Here is a 21,356-nt window from a genome sequence, read left to right on the forward strand (position 1 = left end):
TGGGGTGGGATCTGCCCCTACCCCTGCCCCCACCCCAGACTTGCTAAATTGAAATTGCCCTTCAATAAGTGGCAGTGATCCTGTCTCCTTGATCACTCCCAAGTGAGGCCAGAGTGGCCATGAGCCAAGTCCCTTCATTGCCCACACCTGGCAGTGAGCGCTCTCTCCGCCTTGGCTCGGCACCTCTTCTCTGCCTCGTCCATCTGCATCTGCTGGCTCACTGTCCCCCTTGCCTGAGAGCTTCCAGAGTTGTGAACTGTATCCCAGGCAACTTGGGAATCCGCCCACCCCCCATACACATTACCTGACTCATAAACATTCTGTGACTTGCCACAAGGAATCTCAGCCAGGGGAGCCCCAGACCCAAACCCCAGAGCAAAGCCCAGGGGAGACACTTGGGGGCGCTCCTGGGCCTCTGCATCTACAGTCGTTTGGTTCCGGACTCTCTTGTTCCCCAAGGAAGCGGTGCCAGGGGGCTGGGAAGAAGTTTACAGGGAAAGGGGTTCCCCAGTGTGAGGCAGTGACTGCAGTGGGAAAGCCACTAAGGTGCAGAAGAGCCCAACAGAAGCCCTGGTTCTGGCCCCAGCATCCTGTGTGATTCCAGACAGGACTTCCTGGCGGCACCCTGTGATCTGGAGACACACCCACCTGGTTCTGCCTGTGCCAAGGTTCTGCCCACCCCACCCCACCCTCACCCACAGTGGCACCCTTGCCCCATAGAAGTACCCCCCTCTTCCCACCCGCCCACCCCTCGCCCCAGCAGGTGCCCAGAGCAGAAACGCTCTCCTCACATGAATGCAGTCTGGAAAGTTTGTCAAGATCAGATTCTTTATTAATTTCTCTTTCTTCATTAAAAAAAGTGATCTTCAGTATAAAAAATAAATATTTTAAATACGACATTGAATAAATAAAAATAACCTGTCAGTATGAAACATTCCCACAGGGTACATTCATCAAAGAGGAATTTGTCCCCCAAGGCCAAGTCCTTTCCAGTAGAAAGGAGGGAGGCAAACACGGGAGGATGCAGCGGTGCGGATGGGAGGGATGCCCAGATACTGGGATGAGGGTGAGGGGCTGGCGGGGCGGGGGTCAAGGGAGGTGACTGGAAGTAAGAACATCTGTACCATCTGAAAGGAAATCAACTTCTCACTTGGTTCTGGCCTCTAGCCCCACACGCTATGTCCATCTGGAGAGCCAGTGAGGCAGAGTTGGACCAGTTCTGTCAGGGAAGATATCCCCAAGGAGGGACAAAGAGAGAGGGGAGGAGAACAAGGAGGAGGAGAGACAAATAAATAGTGGTGCTTTCTCATTTAGAAAGTTTTTAAATAAATAAGGTCCCCACTACTCCTCTTTCAATAAATTGCAAAATGATTGTCCTACCCCCTCCTCTGCTGCCGGCCTCTCCCTCCTCCACGGGCTGGGGTTGTGACCCAGGATGCAGGTGGGGGTCAAAACCAGCAGATGAAATAAAGGAGGAAGTGGACAGCTTCCTGCCCTGCAAAACTTTTTCCAAACAAGAGCTCCAGAATTCAGAGATGCTATGCAACGTGAGTACCCATCAGCCAGACTGGGTCCGCACAGAGCACTGAGGATGGAGTGAGGAGCAGAGCCAGGGCTGGGGAGGCGAGGGCTGTGCTGGGCCTAGGGGAGGAGAATTGCTTGGTCCCCAAACCTCAGAAGCTGCCCAGGTGAGTAGGCCTGGCATGGGGGCAGGGGGTCCATGTCCATGGGGTGATGAGATGATGGGAGGCCGGCCAGCCCCAAGCCTTTCGAGCCGCATTCACTGAAAAAGCAGAGCGATGGAGGTGCAGCAGGCTGAGATCCTGGACAAGGCTGAGTGTGCCCCACATTAAGGCAGTGTCAGAAAACATGTCACCATCATGGTCTCCTCTGCCACCCGTCCCAAAATCATCTTGCCAATGGGACAGACAGCTCCCACCTCCGGCCCAGGAGCCCAAGCCTCGGGCCCGGCCTGCTGCCTGCCCACCTGCCATCCGATGGGTAAAGTGCTTAGAGGAGACAGAGAGGTGCAAAGTGAGTGCAAAGTACCATAATCATGCTGGCTGAACTGCTAGGATCGCTGCCTGCTCAGGGTTTGAGAAGAAGCCAGAACCCTGCTCTTAGCAGCTGCCCCAGCTCTGGGCCCTCCTCCCCTGCTCCCAGACTGGAGGGCGTTTCTCCACTAGCCTGGCCCCAGCACAAAGGAAAGGATCGGGTTCCCTGCCTGGGAGCCCAGACATGGGTGGGAGTGTGGGGGGAGGTGGGGCAGGAGGGACCACAGCTTCCTGGTCTGCGGCCCAGGGCCTCCTCGTCCTCCCCTCCAGAGCAGTGGCCTCCTCCCTGCACTGCCCCAGCTTCCTGAGGTCCAGCCAGGCCCTCTTGCCCTCTGTGGGTGTTCGGGCCACCCGGGAAGGCGCATCCCTGCTGTGTGTGAGCATGCTGGGTGCTGGGTCAGGACTGTCGCAGGGCCCCTGGACAGCTGATCTAGAGGCAGCATGGGGACAAGGAAGCAGCAGCAGGGCAGGCCACCAGGGGTGACTTGCCCGCTGCTCCGGGGGTGCCACCTCCACCGTGAATGTTGCCTCTAACAGCACAATTCCAGGGGGCACCAGAGAACATGATGGAATGAGCCCCCTGGAGCCAAGCAACACAGTGGCCCTAGGAAAAGGCCCCTTGGCCTCTCCACAAACCGGCCCTGCCTGCCTTGCAACCGGGATCCCGATAACCCCAGAGCAAGTCACAGTTGAGTTAGGGGTTGCAGCAAGATCCCCAGCCCCCACCTGGACTGACCAGTTCTCTCAGCTCCTGACCCTTTTCTGAGCCTCACCCCTAAGGCTTATCCCACTGGTAACATCCTGCTTTGAATTCCAGACCAGGCCCTGGTAAGGCTGACCCCAGCTCCCATAGAAGGAGCCATCATATTATTTTTGTTGGAGAGGGAGCAGGAAAAGGAGAATTAACTTTGCTATTTAAAGCACCAATAAGTTAATATAAATAGGGCATCAAAATAAATAGACAATCATGCTGGGTCAGACACACTAGCACTGCTGGATGTCAGGCTTCCTGAGACCCCGACCTCAACTTCTGCTCTCTCCTTGCTCCAGTGGCTAGAGATGGCCTCTGGTGCCCCTCAAGTACCTGTATGTGACCTCACGGGGCCTCCATGGGCCTCAGATGTGAGCCACCATGCAGAACTACACCATCCGCCCCTCCCTACAGACCCTTGCCCACAAGGAAGACTCTGGGTTCCCTCAGGCCCTCCTCACTTGATTGCACAACCCGCCCGCCTCCACACACCCCACCTCCAGGTCCAGCCACCAGCCCCCGGCCATCCTGGACTGCAGGGAAGACTGCAGGCTCAAGGAAGGAGAACCCGCCAAGACTTTCAGGGCTTCTCTTCCTTCCCGGGCCTAAAGGTGGCCTCTCCGCCTCCCCAAGAGCCTGAAGGCCAGTGACCTCCTTCTAGAACTTTCCACCTGACAGTCCTAGGCCTGAACTCTCCAATCACGCCCAAGGTAAGGCAGCATCTCAAACCAAGCTCCCTTTCTACCCTTTCACTCACCATACTTGTAGGGGCCAAGGATCTTTCAGGATCCCAGCCCCTCTGCGCTGCCTGAGTTCCAACCAGACCTTTCAAAGTCTACCTAAGGGGCAGCAAAGGCACTGAAGGTGGTCCTTCTGCTGGGGGCTGGGACATGCCTCCAACTCCTGCTGTCTCACCCCATGGTCAGGGTCACTGCAGATGACTTGGGTGATGTGATCATGAAGACTCTGACTGAGGGAACAAGGTGGTGGTGGTGGAGGGGGCAGCCCAACACCAATGCCTGGCTGCAGTCTCCCAGAACAAGGGATGCCTTCTTCTAGTTGGTTCTGCCTCCGGGAGTTTGGGTTCTGCTTCATCACAGCCCACCCCCGAGGAGAGGAGACAGCTAAGAACTGCTCCCCCTCCCTCCCGGGTCTGTCAGCAACCCCCACTTGGGTCTGGTGATGTTCTGGGCCCCGGCCACAGTTTGAGAGTCACCTAAGTCTAAGACCTCAGGTCACAGGGTGCTAGGGGACCTTCCATCTAGAAGGCCCGGGCTAGCACAGAGATGACCTGCTTATACTTCCCCAGGAGCTGACAGCCCAGCTTCTTCTTCTGGAAGACGTCCTTGCCCGAGGTGTCGGGGCCGTAGGCCACATCCACATGGGCCACGTGGTACTTGTTGCACAGGCGGCAGAGCACGTTGCTGAGGAGGCCTCGCATGCTGTCCGCTGTGGCGTTCAGCTTGGAGTGCAGGTTCACAGCGCCAGGATTGAGGCTCCTCTGGTCCCGCGTGATGTTGCCCAGGGAGGCGCCAAGGTAGGCGATGATGCGGTACAGCTCCACCAGCCGGGCCTTCTCGGTGCCGTTGGCGTGGAAGGGCGGGAAGTTGGTCACGTTGGGGCCGCACAGCTTGTCCAGGTTGTTGGGAAATGGCTCCCCCTGGGCTGTGTACTGAGGGGCAGAGGCACAGAGGGGAGGTGACATGGAGTCAGGGACAGGCGTTCCTGCGCTGCCTCCTAGCCTCTGGGTCAGGTCTTGGCCTCAGGTCCCCACTGCCCCCAAACTGGCACGATGACCCACTCAACTGCCCCAAGGCAGCTCGGGACCGTCCTGAGAACCAGAAGTAACTGTGGGTGTGAACGCACATCTGGGCCGTGCGGAGGATCAGCATCCTCCTCATCACCACCACCAGGACCCCATGCGGACAGAAAGCAAAACACTGTCTCACCTCCAACACGTGCACCACACACACTTGCCCTTTCACCCACCGCACTCATCCTCTTCCTGGGCAGCTCTGCACCTCAGACACCCACAGCCCACTGTCTCCCCCGACGACAGTACCTCCCCGTCCTCCTCACAGCCTCCTTCTCTGCCTCTCATGTGCCTCTTGCTCCAGGAGGTGGAGGAAGCCTGAGGCTCGAAGTGCCAGGCCTCCCCGCCTCCAGGCAGCTCTGCCGCTATGTAACTGGGCCCCCGGGGAAAGTGACCGAGCCTTGGCCAGGGTGGGGAGTGGGGTGGAAGCTGTGGGACTCTGCACAAGGTAGGACCGAGCCCCCTCCCTTCCCTTCCCTGACCAGCCCGCCAGCCCAGGTCCCACAGCAAACCCCAGCCCCTCCCTCCCTCCTTCCTTCCTCAGCACCCTGGGGTCAGGCAAGGGGGGTGAACTTACGTAGAGAATAAAGAGGGCGTTGGCACTGCTGTTGAGCTGCGCCAGCTGGTTCTTGATCTGGTTCATGAGGTTGCTGTGACATGGGTGACGTGTGGCACAGGTGGCATTGACAGGAGTGATGGAAAGGGGGCTCCCTGCCCCATGTTTCCAGTGCAGAACCAGCAGCAGGGGCACAACTCCTGCAAAGAGGCAAAAATGAGCCATGATTAGGGAGGTGAAAGGGTAGGCAAGGGGGCTCCCAGGAGAGGATGCGCCTCGTCTCCTTTAGGGACACCAGTGTCCCCTCTCAGCCTCCAGCTCTCTCTTCCCCAACCCTGACGATGTCACCACCTCTCCTCCTCTATCTCCCTCTCTCCAGATGGCTAACTCTCTACCTCTGGTAGCAAGGGGCAGGAAAGGAGCTATTTGTACCAGTAGGAAGCTGGGTCCAGGGTGACAACAACCATCCTGGCCTTTGGCTGGAGGGCACCACACCCCAAGCCCAGCAGGTCGCAGAGAGAAGAGCTGACCCTATCTCCCCACCTCCCAGGATGGTCCAAATTCTTAAGTGTTACTTCATACTTGAGTCTCCCAGAGCGAGCTCCTGAGGGGACCATGGGGAAGGGGGGAGGGGGTTCTGCTCACCCTCATCTCCCAAGCCTAGCACATGATTTTGGCTCACTGGACCATTCGTCCCCTAATTCCATCTCCTTTGCCCATCTGCTCTGTGTTTCTCCTTCCCCCACTGTGGCCGCTCACTCCCCTATCTAGGACACTCAACTCCACCCCAATTCTGCAATTCCCCTCTCCTTGACCAAATAATCCCTCAAAACTTCCTGTCCCCCAGCTCTGTGGGGATCCTGGCCTCCATGCCCTCTCATTCTTGCCTATTAGTCCTTGTACCAAGTGGAGGGTTTGGACCAGGAGAATCCTGGGGTCCCACAGGCCCCCAGAGCCTTCAGGAGGGGAAGGAAATGGTGCAACCAGGAAAGAAAAAAAGGGAAAAGGTCGCATGCTGCCAGGTGGGCGGGGGAGGAAGGAAAGTGAAAGGTGACAGGAGAGCTGGGAGCTGTCCCGGCCTGTCCAGGATCGCCCCTCCCCCTCCCTCAGGGCGCCTGCTTCCTACCCGCACCCCCAAACCCTAGCTTTGCAGGTGACCCAGCAGCAAGGGCTGGGGTCAGCGGACCTGCGAGGCTGGATAACTGGTGAGGCTGGGCAAGGAGGAGGCATGCGTGAGGAAGCTGATTCCCCTGCTACGCAGCTCAAGTTCACTTCTGGGTCCCCTGTGCCTCCCAGCATCCCCAGGCAGTGCTGAGGCCCCAGGATGGCTGGGGGGCCCCCCACACCCTGGGCTCACCTAGGACAGACCACAGCTTTCCAGGCACTAGCAGATGGAGGTGGCACCTGCTCCCGTCCCGGGGCCGGAGTTTGCAAGCTGCTCAGCGGCCGGCGCCCCTCCCAGGGAGCAGCCCGGGACGCGGTTGGAAAAGAAAGCGGAAAGACAGAAAGAAAGAACGAAAGAAAGAAAGAGGGAGGGTGAATCCCGGAGAAGGCAGAGCGGGAAAAGTAGTCGGGAGAGCGCAAGATCGTGGAGGAGGAGGAGGAGAAGGAGGAGGAGGAGGAAGGCTGCAGCACTCCCTCCCTGTCCCGCCAACTTGCGGGCCCCGGACGGTCTGGGCGCGCGGTGCGGAGACCATGTGCCTGCGCTCGCTCCCGGCCGCCACCCAGAGCCTCCGGCTGCCGGGCCGGCTGCGCGGGCGCCCCAAGTGTCCGTGTGTCTGCAGCGGGTGGGTGTCCCGCTCGCGATCGCCAAGTGCCCCACGTTGCCGCTGGGCCCGTAGCGGGGCGCGGAAGCCGGCGCGGGGCGGATGGATTTACCTGCCGCCAAGACCTTCATTATGGGCTGAACTCCAGAGGGCCTTGGAGGAGACCTTAGATGCCGGCAGTTTTCAGAGGTTCATGCTCAAATGGGGAATTTGCCTGATTTATATACTGGAGCCTGTGTTGTAAGACAGAGAGAGAAACAGCTATATTTAGCAGGGATCCCCGTCCAGGAAGTTGTTTGAGGTGCATCATAGGAAATTATGAATGGAAGAAAGTGAGAGTGAAGGGGGGGCAGTGAGGGGGGAGGGTGGGGAGAGCAGACTTTTTCCCTCTTCTAAGAATTTGATTGATAAAATTTATAATGAACTCTTCGACAAAACACCCTGCGGTTTTCCTGAGTGGCTTGCCCTGGGAGTTGTTTGAAGATGAGGGGTGGGGAGGAGGGTCCCCAGGCCGAGTCATCGGGGTCCCTGGACAGTGGGCGCCCCAGACAGCCCTGACTCACCTGGGTTTGGGGAGGTGGCTTGAAACTAGGCAAGCAGATGGAGGCTGACACCTGTGGCCCTCAGGTCAGGGGGTTTGGGGGACAGTGGGGAGGAGGCAGGCCAGGGCTGGGTTGAGAAGGAGGCTCCAGGAAGAGGGGTTGGGGCTTTAGACAGTGGTGTGGACTTTAGACAGTAATAAAGTGAAACCGAACGTGGGCCCTGGAAGCCACCGCAGAGGTGGCCTCCTCCAACCTGCCCGTTTCCACTGGGCCAAGTGGGGCTCCAAAGGGGACAGGTTGCCCAGGGTCCCATAAGGTCAGACCTCCTGAGTGCCAGCAGCAAGCATGCATTGCTGACCACAGGTACCTATGGGGCTGAGGAGGGAGCTGGGAAGATGGGAGGTGATTCCGATCTCTAGGGAGAGCCTGGGGAGGAGCTTCTGGGAAGGTGTTATGTGACTGGCATTTGCTTAGACTCTTTGCAACCCCAGCTCCCCCTTCGAGGGGGAGCATTTCCATTTCGAAGCAGAGACTTAGGGAAGCTTAACCAACTGGACCCAGGTTTGCTTCTCAGGATGCAGAGGGATGGCTAGAGAGAGCAGAAATGCCTTGAAAGGCTTTGGGGGTTCAGCCTCAGACAATGGTGCTGGCCCCTAAAAGGGGCTTCTGGAATCTCTTAGGCAGGGTCACCAATTCTGGTGACTATCATGGCCAGGTGGATTCAAAAACAAGAAGGGGCAGGAAGGCATGGCGAGGACTAGGGCTGAATGAGCACAGCAACTCCTCCCCAGCAAAAAGCATTTTAAAAAAGGGGAGAAAGCGAGAGGTGAGGGAGTGCTGGTCCGACACCCATCTGGGGCCACGCTGTCCCACAAGCTGCCAGGGACTCCCCCTGTCCCAGGAGATGTCTCACTCCCCACCACAGCCCTCCCACCTGGCCCTGACCAGGGGAACAATGTGGGAGACTTTGGTTCTCCAAGGCCAGGGAGCCCCACAGCCTTTCCCTGGCCCCTCAGGCCCTCTGCCCACCCCCTCAGCCATCCTCCATGCCCCCAGCTCCCGCCTCTTGCCACATCCTGGACCTGCCCAGCCACGAGAGCGTTTAGCGTTCATCCCTCCCTTTTCATGCCAGGACGAGCCCTCCTGCCTGCTGCCGGCCCCCTCCCCCTTTACCCGCCCTGCCCTCTCCAGGCTGCTTCCTCCATGCTCTCCCAGCGGCCTCGGATGTTGGGGTGATAAAACTGCCCTTCCCAGCAGGCACTTCCCAGCAGGGAGGAGCCCACACTGGCTGTCTTTCCCCCTCCCTGCCCCTCCACACCTGGGTCTTGCCCTCCCATACACCTAGGAGGCCCACCCATCCCAGCCTGTCTCAGGCAGTTCCCCGGCCCAGGACAACCCAGATCACCTCCCTCTCACTTGGGACATCCCAATCCCCCACCTCCAGTCTTTCCTGCACAAGGCCCTGACCTCCCGGAGCCCTGAACTCTGGATCAGTCCCCAACCCATGCCCACATCACTACATCTCTCCAACGGACCCTGTCATCTAACTCGGCCTGACTCTTCTGATGTGGACCCCAAGTCCGTTTGACTAGGGCCCCACTGAGACCTCATCTAGGGATCCCCTTGTCCCCCTGCCCGAATGTCTCACTAGGTGCCCCGGTTCTCCTGGTGGCCGCCACCCTGTCCCGCTGCCCTCCTGCCACGGCTCCTCCCCTGCATCCTCCCCAGTGGATTCCCAAGGCCTCGCACTGCCCTCTGGCTGCCTAGACCGACCCCCATCAGCCCTACAACCCCCCCTCCCACAAATGCCATGTAATCTTAGCCCCACCCCACAGGAAACAGGAAGCAGGAGCAGAGTCCAGCAGACACCCCCGCCTGTCTGGCCCCCTCCCCTGCCTCAGTTTCCCCTCTCATGGTACCTGACTTGGTCCGTGCTCCCCAAGTGGTCTGGGACCCTCGGCACCCCAGGCCCAGCCTCCCTCTCCTGTCCATGTCCAGGCACCACCCGTTCTGGGCCTCTTAGGGGAAGGCCGAGCAGGGTCTCAGAGCCGCGGGCCCATGAGCCGCCTGCAACGTGGCCTCGGTCCCCTGGAATGGGCTGCCCAGGCCGCGCTCCAGGCCAGCTTTGGTCTCCTGGAGTTTGTTTTCTTCCCTCCCTCTCTACTCTGCTGTGTGTGTGTGTGTTTTCCCTAGCTTCCTCACGGAAGGCATCCTCCCTTCTTGGCTGCCTGCTCCCGGGGTCGTGACCCCAGGCCCCACCCTGGAGTGGCAGCCCCAGCCCGGCCCCTTCCAGCTGTGACTTCATCTCCAGCCTGTCCTGCTCCTGCACACTGGGCCTGCTGGGGATTTGACAGGCCTCAGAGCAAGGGGGGACAGTCAGGACCCATAGGGGCCCCCTCAGCCTGGACAGGGGGCTGTCAGGCCAGGGCTGGGGTTGCTCCTCCAGGTGGCTGTGCCATCCATCTGCTCATCTCCCCATCTCCCCTCTCTGGGAAGCAAGTCCAGGGCAGCTGGGGGCCTTCCCAGGGCCCCTCAGGTCTCTCTCTCTGACTGACTCACTCTGGTGACTTGGGTCCATCCAGCCTCCTTTTCTGCTGATTCTCTCTCGCTCACCATCCACAAGCCTCTCTCAGAATGTCACAGCGTTTTATTTTTCAGATGGGGAAACTGAGGCTCAGAGAGGTGAAGTCACTTGCCCAGGGCCGCACAGAGAATTGACACTAGAGTGGGGTCTGGACCCCTGGCCTCTGGCTCAAAGGCCCCAGTGATGCCAGCGGCCCCTCACACTGCCAGGGTGGTGGCAGAGGATGGCAGGCTGCACTCAGGCCTCTTCTTCCAGGAAGCCTCCCCTGCCTCCCACAGCCCAGCCTGGCTGAGTCTGCCTAGTCTTGCCTGCTCTCCTTTCAAGTGGGAACAAGTCTCATTCCTCGCTCTTTGAGGCCTTGGATGGGGTCTGATCCTCATTTGTACTCTTGACAGCACCTGGCTCAGGGTTACATCAGAGCAGATGCTAAGTGTTTTTTAAAAGCATTTTCATTTCCAAAAGCCATCTGTGCCAAATCTCTCGTGGGAAGGTTTGAAGTCTGCCTGTTGGAAGCATGGACTTCAGCCTCAGTCAGAGCTGGGTTAGAGGTTTGGCTCTGCCAGCAGGTGACTTTGAGAAAGTGACCACATCCTGGCCTCAGTTTTCTCATCTATGTTATGGGGATAATGGCACCTACACTGTGGGTTTGCCCAGACCCGGCACAGTTCTGAGCATCCTGTAAGCCCTCTACCCATCAACACTGATCCTCCTAAATACCTGCCTGTAAAGCAGGGATTCTTATCTCCATTTTACAGATGAGGAAACTTGGCGCACTCCAGGGCTGAAGGGAGAACAGTGGGCAGGAGGGGGACCTGGTCACTCTCTCCTGATGGATAATGGAGGCAAAACACTCTCAAACCTCCAGCTGCAGGGGTGCCCCAAGAAGATCCGACAGACTGGGGGGCTGTGGGCTCTCTCTTCCTATGTCCCATCCTGGCCCCCCACCATCCCCACCCCAGGCCTGAGCTGAAGACAGCAACTGACCCGGGCTCACCGCCCCCAGGAGCTGATTCACCCCCAGGCCCCATCTGAGAAGGAAGGAGACAGAGCTCAGCTCAGAGGGGCTTGAATCACCAGCCGCCCCCTGCGGAGCCCAGGGGGGTGGTTGTGGGGGCGGGGGACAGCCCCCTGCTTGTCTGTCTGTCTCTTTCCTGGGCCCCAGGGCACTCAGAGGAGAGGGCAACGTGGCAGTGGCCATTGGCAGGGGGTGGCAGGGAGGTATCCTCGCAGCCAGGCATCCTGTGTGGGCAGCCAGCAGCAGTTACTCACCAGGTAAGCAGCTCTCTGGGCATCGGGGAATTCCCCAAGACCAGTGACCCAGAAACTGAGTGCTCCGGACAACCCCGCCGCCCCAGCCAGCCCCCTCCCTCCCCATCCCTCTTCCCTGTGCCCGGTAAGGCCTCAAGTCTCGGAAAACCCAACCAGCAGCTGCTCTCAGCCCAGGCGCAATGCTCCCACCTGGGAAATGAGCACAGGGGAGTCAGCTGAGCCTGGGGGAGGAATTGGGGGCTGGCAGGTGTGGCCCAGGCCCAGCCAGAGGAGACAGAAGCTCAGGAATTCCTGGCACAGCCCTGGCAGTGGGGTGTCCTGTCCAAAAAAGCAAAGGCACCTCATTATTCAGCACTCGAGAAAGGAGGGTGTAACGACACCTGCAGGGCTACCCACTTCCACCATCCGTTTGCTCTCATGTACTTTCCTGTGGCCCCTGGCTCAGCTCTGCCAGGCACCTTTGGGCCCTTCCGGCTAGGGTGGTGGTAGTACCCGTGAGTAAGCATGTGGCTTCGAGCCAGGCAAACCTGGGTTTGAATCCTGCCCATAGCACTTAACAGACTGGTGACCTGGGGCAACTGCTTCTTATCTCTGAGCCTCAATTCCTCTCCCCCCACCCCCGCCGAGAGTGGCAGTGCCATCATGCCAGGCTCACAGCGCCATCCTGAGGATGTTTAGCTGGAAACACAAAGTGCCTGCCACATGGCAACCATTCTAACCAGAGCTCAGGATGGCCACAGGAGACGCTCAAACACAGCCTGAGTCAGGGGCTTGGGTGGGGCCTGGGTCCCGGGGTCAGTGCAGCATCTGGGGTCTGGGGCTTAGGCCAAGGAAGGCTCCTGGTCCTCTCTGTACACGGAGCATGGAATGGGTCCTAGAGGAACAGGTAGCGTCTCAGAGCCTCCGCAGGAGAATAAAGCAATACTTCCCCACCTCAGGACTAAGCACTCCTTCCCCTCCAGCTGTCTTTGGGCTCTTGAGGTCCAGGCTCTGGGCATGCAGTCTGCCCTTCTCACCCTCATCCCATCAAATCTCTGTCAGGGATCAACATACCCTCAGAGCCTCTGGCCTCCTGCCAACGGCCCCCAGCATCACCCTGACATTTCCCAACTTGTTCTGCGTCAGGAATCACCCCCCTGGAGGTGAATCAGAGTGACTGCATTTTTTCTTGAATTCTGATAGAAACTACAAGGGAAGGAGCAGCCCACAGAGCTCTGATCATCGGCAGTGTCAAAGGCTTGCCTCCAAGGCCTGTGCCAAGTTGCAAGGGGCCTGATTCCACTCCAGACTCTGTCCTCTGTGCCCCCTCCTTTTTTATTTTTTATTTTTTTTTGTCTTTTTGCCTTTTCTAGGGCCGCTCCTGCAGCCTATGGAGGTTCCCAGGCTGGAACTGTAGCTGCCAGCCTACGCCACAGCCACAGCAACAAGGGATCTGAGCCGCCTCTGCGACCTACACCACAGCTCATGGCAATGCTGGATCCTTAACCCACTGAGCAAGGCCAGGGATTGAACCCGCAACCTCATGGTTCCTAGTTGGATTCATTAACCACTGAGCCACGACGGGAACTCCTGTGCCCCCCTTCTTTAAAATGGGCTTTATCTCCTTCCTGATCATTCATGCATCAGCCCTTAACGGCTGAGGCACGTTAGCCTCTGCAAGCATTTTGACCTCCCCCAGGATCTCCACGAATCTCAAACTGGCTTGAAGACCACGGTTGTGCCTCTCTGCCTCTTCGTGGATCATGGATTCAATTTAGAGGCTTGCCCACCAGTACGTTCAAAAGAAAATGGAATAGCAAAATCACCGGACATTGCCCAGGGCGCAGGCAAGCACTGCTCTGGGAAACTTTTTATTTCTGTTGTCCGTGTGTGTCAGCGTGTGCCTCACCCTCAGCTGTGAGATGCGATGCGTTTCTAACTATGGGTCAAGGTAAAAAAACGTTTGTAAGTGCTGGTATCGATGATGAAAGCCAGGCCCTGAGGGGCTGAGGAGTCACTTGCCCGCAGTCACTCACCAGCTGGGAGCACGGACTCTGCCGCCATCCCCTGCAGCCCAGGAGTGGCAGGAGGTGCTGCAGGCAGGGCGGGGCCGGACGGGCACTCACGGTAGGGGGCGGAGGCCTGGCATCACCGGTACTAGGACAAAGGCCCTCCCAGGGCCCGGCTTCTCACCATCCACTCCCTTCCGCAGCCTCAGACCCCCGGGGCTCCCTGACTGGCCCTGCCCTGCCTGGGTGGGGCCTGGAACAGTCACAGGCCTTTCCTCGCTCTGCCACCTTCATCCCCACTGCAGGTGGCAGCAGAGGGACGTGGCCACAGTCCTCGCCCCAGGGGAGCCCGTGGCCCAGAGGCTGTGCCTGGGAGCGCCCGCTGGGCTCCCCATACATCTGTCTCTCTGGGTCTGAGAGGGCATTTGTGTGTGTGTGTGTGTGTGTGTGTGTGTGTGTGTGTCTGCAGGCATGTGTTGGTCTGTGTGTGTAGTTGAGAGATGGTATGTGCACACATCTGGCTTTGTGAGCCCCTGTATGGTTGTGTGAATGTGTGTTGACCACATGTGTGGATCTTTTACGAGTGTGTGTGAGTCTATGCAAGGTAGGGGGCCTCTGGACAGGAGTGGGGAGGCGTGACCCTGTACGTGTGTGTGTGTGTGTGTGCATGCGTGTGCCGTGTGTCTCCAACAATCCCCACTCCTCTCCTTCCAGCCCCCGCCCCTGGGAACCATGTGGCAGCCTCACGTCACAGGGGCCACCAGCAGCTGGTTTCCTCCCTACCCCGCCCCAGCGCCGCCCCCCTGCCCTGGCCACCCTGACTCTTGGCTCAGGGACAAAGCTGATGTCAGAGCTGAGCTGACAGCTTCCTTCTCCCACTGGATTTTCCAAAAGAGAGAGACCACAGCTCAGCTCCTATTAAATAATCGCGGGGTGGGGGTGGGGAGGATGTTTCACTCAATGATTTCCTGAACTCAGAGGCAATAAACAGAACAGGAAGCAGCACCACGGACCCACTCAGCCTGAAACGGGCAGGCCTGAGGTGGGGCCCGGCCTCCCCTCCTCCCCGGCCAAGCTCACTGGGGCCACGCTGACCCGAACCCAGAGATGATGTCAGGGAAGCAGCCAGGCCGGCTCCCTGAACTGGCCGTCTGCGTCCCCAGGGACCGAGGAAACCTTCTGAGGATGGTGGGTGGGAGGTGATGTGAGCCTCAGGCCTGGTGATAAGATGGAAAGAGTAGAGTAGCCTGCTTCCAATGGGCGGGGAGGATGGGGGGTGGTGAGGCCCCGGGTGAGGTTGGACCACCCTATTCCTGGGAAGAGGAGAAAAGATGAGCTCCCTGAAGTCAGAGAGGGATGGGACCCGGTAGCGGAGCAGCTCGAGGGTGCCCCCTGCACCCTCCCGGCAACCCGGGCATGATACTTGTCCCCCACCAGCCCTGCACTTGGGCCACTCCAGCCCTGCTCCCCCCACCTTCTGGGACACATGGCTGGCCTGCCACAGACCCCAAAGGCCTTCACAAGCTTCTCTCCAACCCACATCCCCCAAAGCAAGCCAGTACAAATGGCTCACAAGAGCCTCCCATTCTCCCCAGACCTAACCCCCATCCCCACAGGACACGTTTTAATCCTGGTTTTACAGACATAGGAACTGAGGCTCAGAAAGTTGAGCGACTTGCCTGGGGTCACACAGGATGTGATGGAGCCAGCTCTCTACCCCACAGCCCCACAGCCTCCCTCATACAGGAGCCACAGGCCAAGTGTGGTCCAGGGCTCACTGGCAGCAGGGGCCTGGAGCGGGGGGTCCCCAGGATGAGTTGCCCTGGGGGAGCCCCTCCTTCTGCCTGTGCTGGCCACTCAGCTGCTTATCAGCCACAGGACTCCATGACACAATCCCGCTCTGATCTCCTGCCCAGCGGGCCTCCTCCACCCCCGCCCCACCCCTGGACCCCGTTTCCGCTTCCTCCTGTTCTGGGTAGGACCACGCCTGCCCCAGGATCACAGCAAGCTGTCGAGAGAGCCAGAATCCCTGCAAGCCCCTCAGTGGCAGGATCACCCCCGAGTTCACTCTGCCAAAGAGGGAGGAGAGTTCCCTGTAATTGCCCACTTTTGGGCCCCCATCCAAGAGCCCACCTCTCTCACAAAGCCATGTCAGCCTGGGGAACTTAAAGACCACCCTGGCCTCTGCTGCCTCAGTGGCCCCACTTATAAACGGGGGCAGGGTTGGGGTCTCTGTAATCAGCCAGGCCTCAAGTGCAGTCCTAGCTCTGCCACTTACAACCTCAGCCAGGTGAACTCATGGCTCAGACCCCAGTTCCTAGAGTATAAAATGGGACACAACACATCACCCTCTAGAAATCTGAGGGCAGGCAGTGAAGACATGCCAGAGTTACTGATATTATTCTCTTGGCTGTTAAAACATCACAGATGGGGCCCAGAGAGGAGAAGAAGGGACTTTTCCAAGGCCACACAGCAAATAAGCAGCACATCCCAACAGCATGTGGGCTGCCTGCCTCCCTAAGGCTTCCAGTCAAGGAGGTGGGAACCCTGGGTTAGTCCTGATTAGCTCTAAGGATTCCAGAAAGAAGCATTTAGGAGTCTCAGTTTCCCCAGCTGTAAAACCAGCCTGGGGAAAGCCATCAGTCTCAAAGAATCTAGAAGACTCTTTGAGGTATGGAGTTTGGGGTGGGGTGGTGGAATATTGAGAAAACCTCCCAGGAGCCCTGGAAAGCTGGGCCCGGCAGGGGTGAGGGCCAGGTCCAGGGCTCACTGCCCAGCATTCTCCAACACTCAGCCACTTAGCTCAACTCTAAGCTGCGGGCTGCAGCGCCCCCCACTGCCCAGTGGGCAGCAGACACCACGGCCCAGGCACCGTCTGCCCCAGGCCCACCAGACTGGATCAGAGCCTCCCTTACAGCCAGGCAGGGCCAGATTTGGGGATTGAGGAAGTGGGCGGAGATGCCTAGGGCTCAAAAGGGAGGGTAGGCAGAGACCCGCAGCCGGGTCAGTGGAAAGAGGCACCTGAGGGGTCCTTGGAGGGGCCTCAGACCTGCTGAGCACAGAGGGGTGGGGGGGGGGGAAGCATGCTGAGGACTGGCCAAAAGGGGGCGCCAAGGCCCTCACAGAGTGGCCTGTGGTGGGGTCTGCTGTGCCTCCATTCAGCTGGAGCTCTGAGAGGAGGGGGAAGAACCCTGGGGCCCCTTCTCACCCACCTCAGGCCCCAGGACCACCTAGTACCCACCCAAGCCAGGTCCTGAGGACTGTGTCCCTGCCCTCTCAGAAGCCTCTCCCCAGTCCTTGGGAGCTGCTGAGGGCAAAATTGGGGTTCAGCCTCTTGTCAGGTTATTTATGCCAAGGTGCCCACCCCACCCCCTACCCTGCCCCATCTGGAGGCACACTCTGTACTTATATTTCTCCTTTCTCCCTACATGGCCCCGGGAACTGGTGCCTCTACCATTAAGCCCATCTTACAGAGCAAGCAAAGCACAGAGAGGTGAAGTCCTCTCTGGGTCAAGGTCAAAAGCATAGGGGCCATGACCTTGACCGACCACACACCCCAGAGCCTCCCATGATGAACTTCACTCTAGCAAAGACTCCCTCTCTTCTCCCCAAAGCAGAGGCAGGCAGGAGCCACCCTCTGACCCACCACAGTCACTTCTAGGGACAGGGACCCTCTGCCTGCCAGGTCTCCAATCAAGGGAAAGCTAAGCTGCCATGGGCTCAGAACCCTGCCCCACTCTGGGGAAAAGAGAACTTGTAGGTCCCTTGGGAAGCCAGGAACTAAGACCCCAAGAGGGGTGACCCCTTGGGGATGACACAAAGCCAGGACTCCAGCATCCCCATCCAGTGCGGTCTCCTCTGCCCCTTAACGCTTCCATGATATTTACCCCCTCAGGTGTCCAAATGACACTTTCACATCCACTCTGAGCTCTACCTCCACAGCCTCAGAGAGACGAGCAGGGCACATCTTAAACATGCCCGTTACTCAGATGGGGAGACGGAGGACTGGAGACTGGGCTGGGCCACCAGGTGTCTCCAGACACATGAGGGAAGGGGTGATGTCTGCCTGTGCTGAAGATATATTCGGGGAAGCCTACCGTGGTCTGCGCCGCCCAGGACCCTCCGGCGTCTGGCGGGTGCTGCCGGGTCTTCAGCAGGACACCATCGATGTTGGGCCAGGCCCCTCTGCTTCCCTCTCCTGCTGGTCTTCTCTGGAGCCGGCTCCTCACCCCGCCCCCGACTTGACTTCCCGTCCAGGGTCGGGTGGCTCTGAGGCTCCCCCCACTTCCACCCCACCCCCCCCCGGCTGAAGAGCTGGGGGGCAACAGGAGCAGGAAGGCCAGATTCCTGGCCAGATTGAACCTGATACAGGTGGGGCAGGGTCTTCGGGCTGGCCCAGGGGAAAATAGGGCTAGGGGTGGGGAGGGGGCGTCCTGTGCCCAGCGCCCCTGCCCTGTGCTGCGTGGCAAGGCTGCTGGGGCCTGACTCATGGCTGACTGGGCCGCGCCCAGCCCGCCTGGGTGACCCAGGCCAGCATAAGGCGATGACTGGGCAGCCCTCCGCATGACCGGCCGGGGTCGGCCTTAGGTGTTTTGACTCAGAACTGCCACAGGCCGTGTGCAGAAGAGCCATGTCTCCTTGTCCCCGTCCTCAGAGGAGTCACTCGGCTGCAGCCACCTGCCTGGACACAGTACCCCCCAAGCCACCACTCCCGGCCCTGGCACCCACCTCAGAACCCTGGAGCCACCTGGCCCATCTGGTCTGCCCTCCTCCACAGGATCCGGGGCCCCAACTGCCCAACCCCCTCCCTCGGAGAACTTCGCCCCTCCCCAGCCAGGCCCAGCCCTCCTCGGGGAGGACGCCCCAGGAAGCAGGGAATGGGGCTGGCCAAGCCCAGAGCCTCTCCACTCTGACCGTGGACTGTGACCCTTTCCTCAGCGTGGAAAAGGGTTTCTGTGGGCATTCCAGGTCCCAGGCCTGGCCTGGAAGGTGGGGGGAGGTAGGGGGACAGAGACAAAGAGAGAAGCGCTGTGAAGAAAGAACCCCAACAAGGAAAAAAAGAAAACGAGGGAGAGACAACAAAGAGAAGGCTGCTGACGCACCTGCTCTGGGACAGCTTATAACAGCGCTGACCGGCCCTGCGCGACGTCATATGGTCTCCCAGGAAATCTGTTCCGGCCTGGGAGGCGGGCCGAGTTAGTCTATTATGCAGATGGGGAAGCTGAGGCTCAGCCCTGATGTTATAGACCCCAGGGCTGGGGTTTGAACTCTCAAGTACTTTCCCATCTCTTGAGAGGGGACAAATCACAGCAGAACTGATGCGCAGTGAAGGCCCTAAGGCCACAGAGGCTGGAGACCCAGACCTGCCACTTGCAAGCTGGGAGCTTGTTCTCTGGACAGACAATAAATGCTAGGCCCCCTCCAGGCCCCCAATCCCAGGGAAATTTCTAGCCATGTGTGGTGCAGGGTTGACTGAGGGGCTGTGATGGCCACACAGAAAAACTGGGAAAAGAAAAGAAAACCCAACTTCCAGTCCATTCCAGCAGTAGGGTCGTCTGCGGACTCATCTCCCTGACCCTGTACCAGCTCACTCGTGGCCTGTGGCCACTTTGTCCCTTTACATGAGCCATTGGGGGAAGCATACACTGTTTTCAGGCTCACAGGGCATCATTACTCCAGGAAAAATGTGCCCCACTGTGGCATAAAAGCATTAGAGCCCCTTCCCCTCTACCTGTCAGTGGGCCATCAGGGAACCCAGATCTCACAGCAATTGTCACTTTAGGGGACAGGGGTGATCCGAGAGGGCTTGTTCTAACTCCAGGTATAGACTCCAGATGTGACCCCCTGCAAACCACCCTCAGCCCCAGGGAAGCCCCACCAGCCACTCTGGATGGGGAGTCAAGGAGGAGGGCTGGGAGCGGGGAGGGCAGGCATCAGGAGGGCAGGATGCCTGGACGTATTGGGGGCCAGCTGAGCACATAGCAGATGCAGAGATGAATTGGCCTGGCCTGAGAGCAGGGTCCTGGCCGGCTGTGATGAGGAGTTTGGAATTGATGCCACATGCAATAGGGCAGGAAGGAGTCATGCAAGGTTTGTGAGCAGGAGAAGACCTGACAGTGAGATATTAGATGTGTCCAGGGAGCCAGCACCCAGCTGGTGGTGGGGAAAGAAGGAGCCATGTGCCAGAGATGGGACATTAGAGAAATCCCAGGATCAGCAGGGAGAGGAGAGGCTGAGGGAGAAGAAGCAGGTGCCCTGAGATTCTGGAACTTCAGTGGGAGCAATTAGGAAGCAGAAAAGTGTGGGTTTGGGGCTGAATTTGGCCTTGAGGTCCTCACAGATGTTATAGCAGCTGGATCTGTGGATCTAGGACCAGCCATCTAGGATGGTGGTTTGGGGGCACCTGCAGCTGTGGTTTCATCAGGAGACAGCTTAGAGGTGACAAGTTCTCACTGGTAGGACCCCCCAAGGCCCCCACCTCAGAGTCTGGGGCTCGCTGATCTGCTTCCTGTGAGGTGGGTGCAGCTCTAGTTCAAAGCCAGCCCCTGACACCTCTCCTGGGGTTCATCCAGGGAGTGGGAGGCTGGCAGGTGGCCCATGCAGGGGTAAGAAGCAACCACCCTGGGCTTCCCAGCTCTTCCTCTGCAGACCGACCTCTACCCCCTCCATGGGCAACCGCACGCTGCAGCAACACCAACTCCCTTTCCGCTCCGGGAACCTGAGCTTGCCTAGCTTTCACCTCCCACCCACAGCTTCCCAGCAGCCCAGTCTGAGGAAAGCCCCCCACCCCCATGCTGGGGCAAGGCAGAAAAGAGCGAGGCTGGCCCCTGCTGGCGGCGGCACCACGCCCTGCTCCTCACTGAGCTGCTGCCGGGTGCCAGACACTGTTCTGGGTGCTGGGACAGAGCAGAGTAAGACAGTCGTGGTCTCCAGCCTTGGTGGCTCCAGGCTAGTGGGGGAGGCAGACAGCAATGCAAATACCCCCATCCCACCCCAGGACAGTTTTGAGAAAATAAATAACCCAGAACACAGGCAGGGAGGAAGAAGAGCTGAGGATGCACTAGCCAAAGGACAGAATACACAGTATTGCAGACAGAGAGAACAGCCTGGGCAGAGGCCTTATGGTAGAGGGGTATGCTGGGCAGATCACCAAAAGTGGCTGGTGTGGCAGGAGCCTGAGAACAAGAGAGAGCCCAGTGGGGGGCAGTGGAGAGGCCTTATAAAGTACTTGGTAAACAGCCTGGAATTGGGTACTCCCTGGTTGGGTGTCAGGGACCTGGAGGTCTAGCCCCAGCCCGACCTTTGGTAAGACATTTCCCCTCTATACGCCTTTTTGATTAATCAGCAATCACTCACTATACCTGATCCTTGAAACCTTGGAGCCTTTGCCCCAGCTGTCACTTAGAGACTCCAGCCCTTCTCTTGCCTGTCATTCAGGCTGCAGAATGGACTTCACATCTTCCAGGCGCCAAACTGTACACCCACATCACCTGACTCTATTATATCACCCTGTTTTGCTTTTGCCAGGCTCAAGCTCACACTGCAATCTCTGATGCTCCTGTTGGTCCTTCTGCTTGTCTGTTGTCTGTCTGCCCCCTCGCCTGGGAGCTCTGTGCCCCAGAAACTTATGAAATTGTCTGTGGAGTTACTGAGGCTGAAAGGTGACAGGAGGATGCGTCTGTCTTGGCATCTAAGGGGACTGAGCTTGAAATGTGCCCGCCCCCAGGAAATTGGCTCTGAAGATCTGGACAGGTCCCTCAAATTCTGAGCCTTGGGGTTCCCGCCTTGGCGCAATGGGTTTAGAATCCGACTGCAGCAGCTCAGGTAACTGCGGAGGCACAGTTTGATCCCCAGCTTGGAGCAGGGGATTGAAGGATCCAGTGTTGCTCCAGCTGTGGCTCAGATTCAGCCCATGATCCAGGAACGTCCATATGCACAGGTGTGGCCATTAAAAAAAACGAAAACAAAAACAAACAAAAAAAAACCTCTCTAAGCCTCATCTGCACGGTGGGTCATATCTATTGCCAAAAGTC

At 58.6% G+C, this 21,356-nt stretch overlaps 1 protein-coding gene and 1 pseudogene across 1 annotated transcript; one reads left to right on the top strand and one right to left on the bottom strand.

The window, feature by feature from the left end:
• Positions 1–845: 845 nt before the first annotated feature.
• On the bottom strand, positions 846–7,258 carry LIF (LIF interleukin 6 family cytokine). The gene is made up of 3 exons (XM_047761953.1): positions 7,053–7,258; positions 5,196–5,374; positions 846–4,477 (listed from the first exon to the last, which is right to left on the bottom strand). Exons 1-3 carry the CDS (start codon positions 7,069–7,071, stop codon positions 4,067–4,069), a joined length of 609 nt encoding a protein of 202 aa, XP_047617909.1. The 5' UTR covers positions 7,072–7,258; the 3' UTR covers positions 846–4,066.
• Positions 6,101–7,374, top strand: LOC125116590 (protein argonaute 14-like; annotated as a pseudogene).
• Positions 7,375–21,356: the final 13,982 nt, after the last annotated feature.

The sequence above is a fragment of the Phacochoerus africanus genome, chromosome 15 (assembly GCF_016906955.1).
Source record: "Phacochoerus africanus isolate WHEZ1 chromosome 15, ROS_Pafr_v1, whole genome shotgun sequence".
Taxonomy (NCBI): domain Eukaryota; kingdom Metazoa; phylum Chordata; class Mammalia; order Artiodactyla; family Suidae; genus Phacochoerus; species Phacochoerus africanus.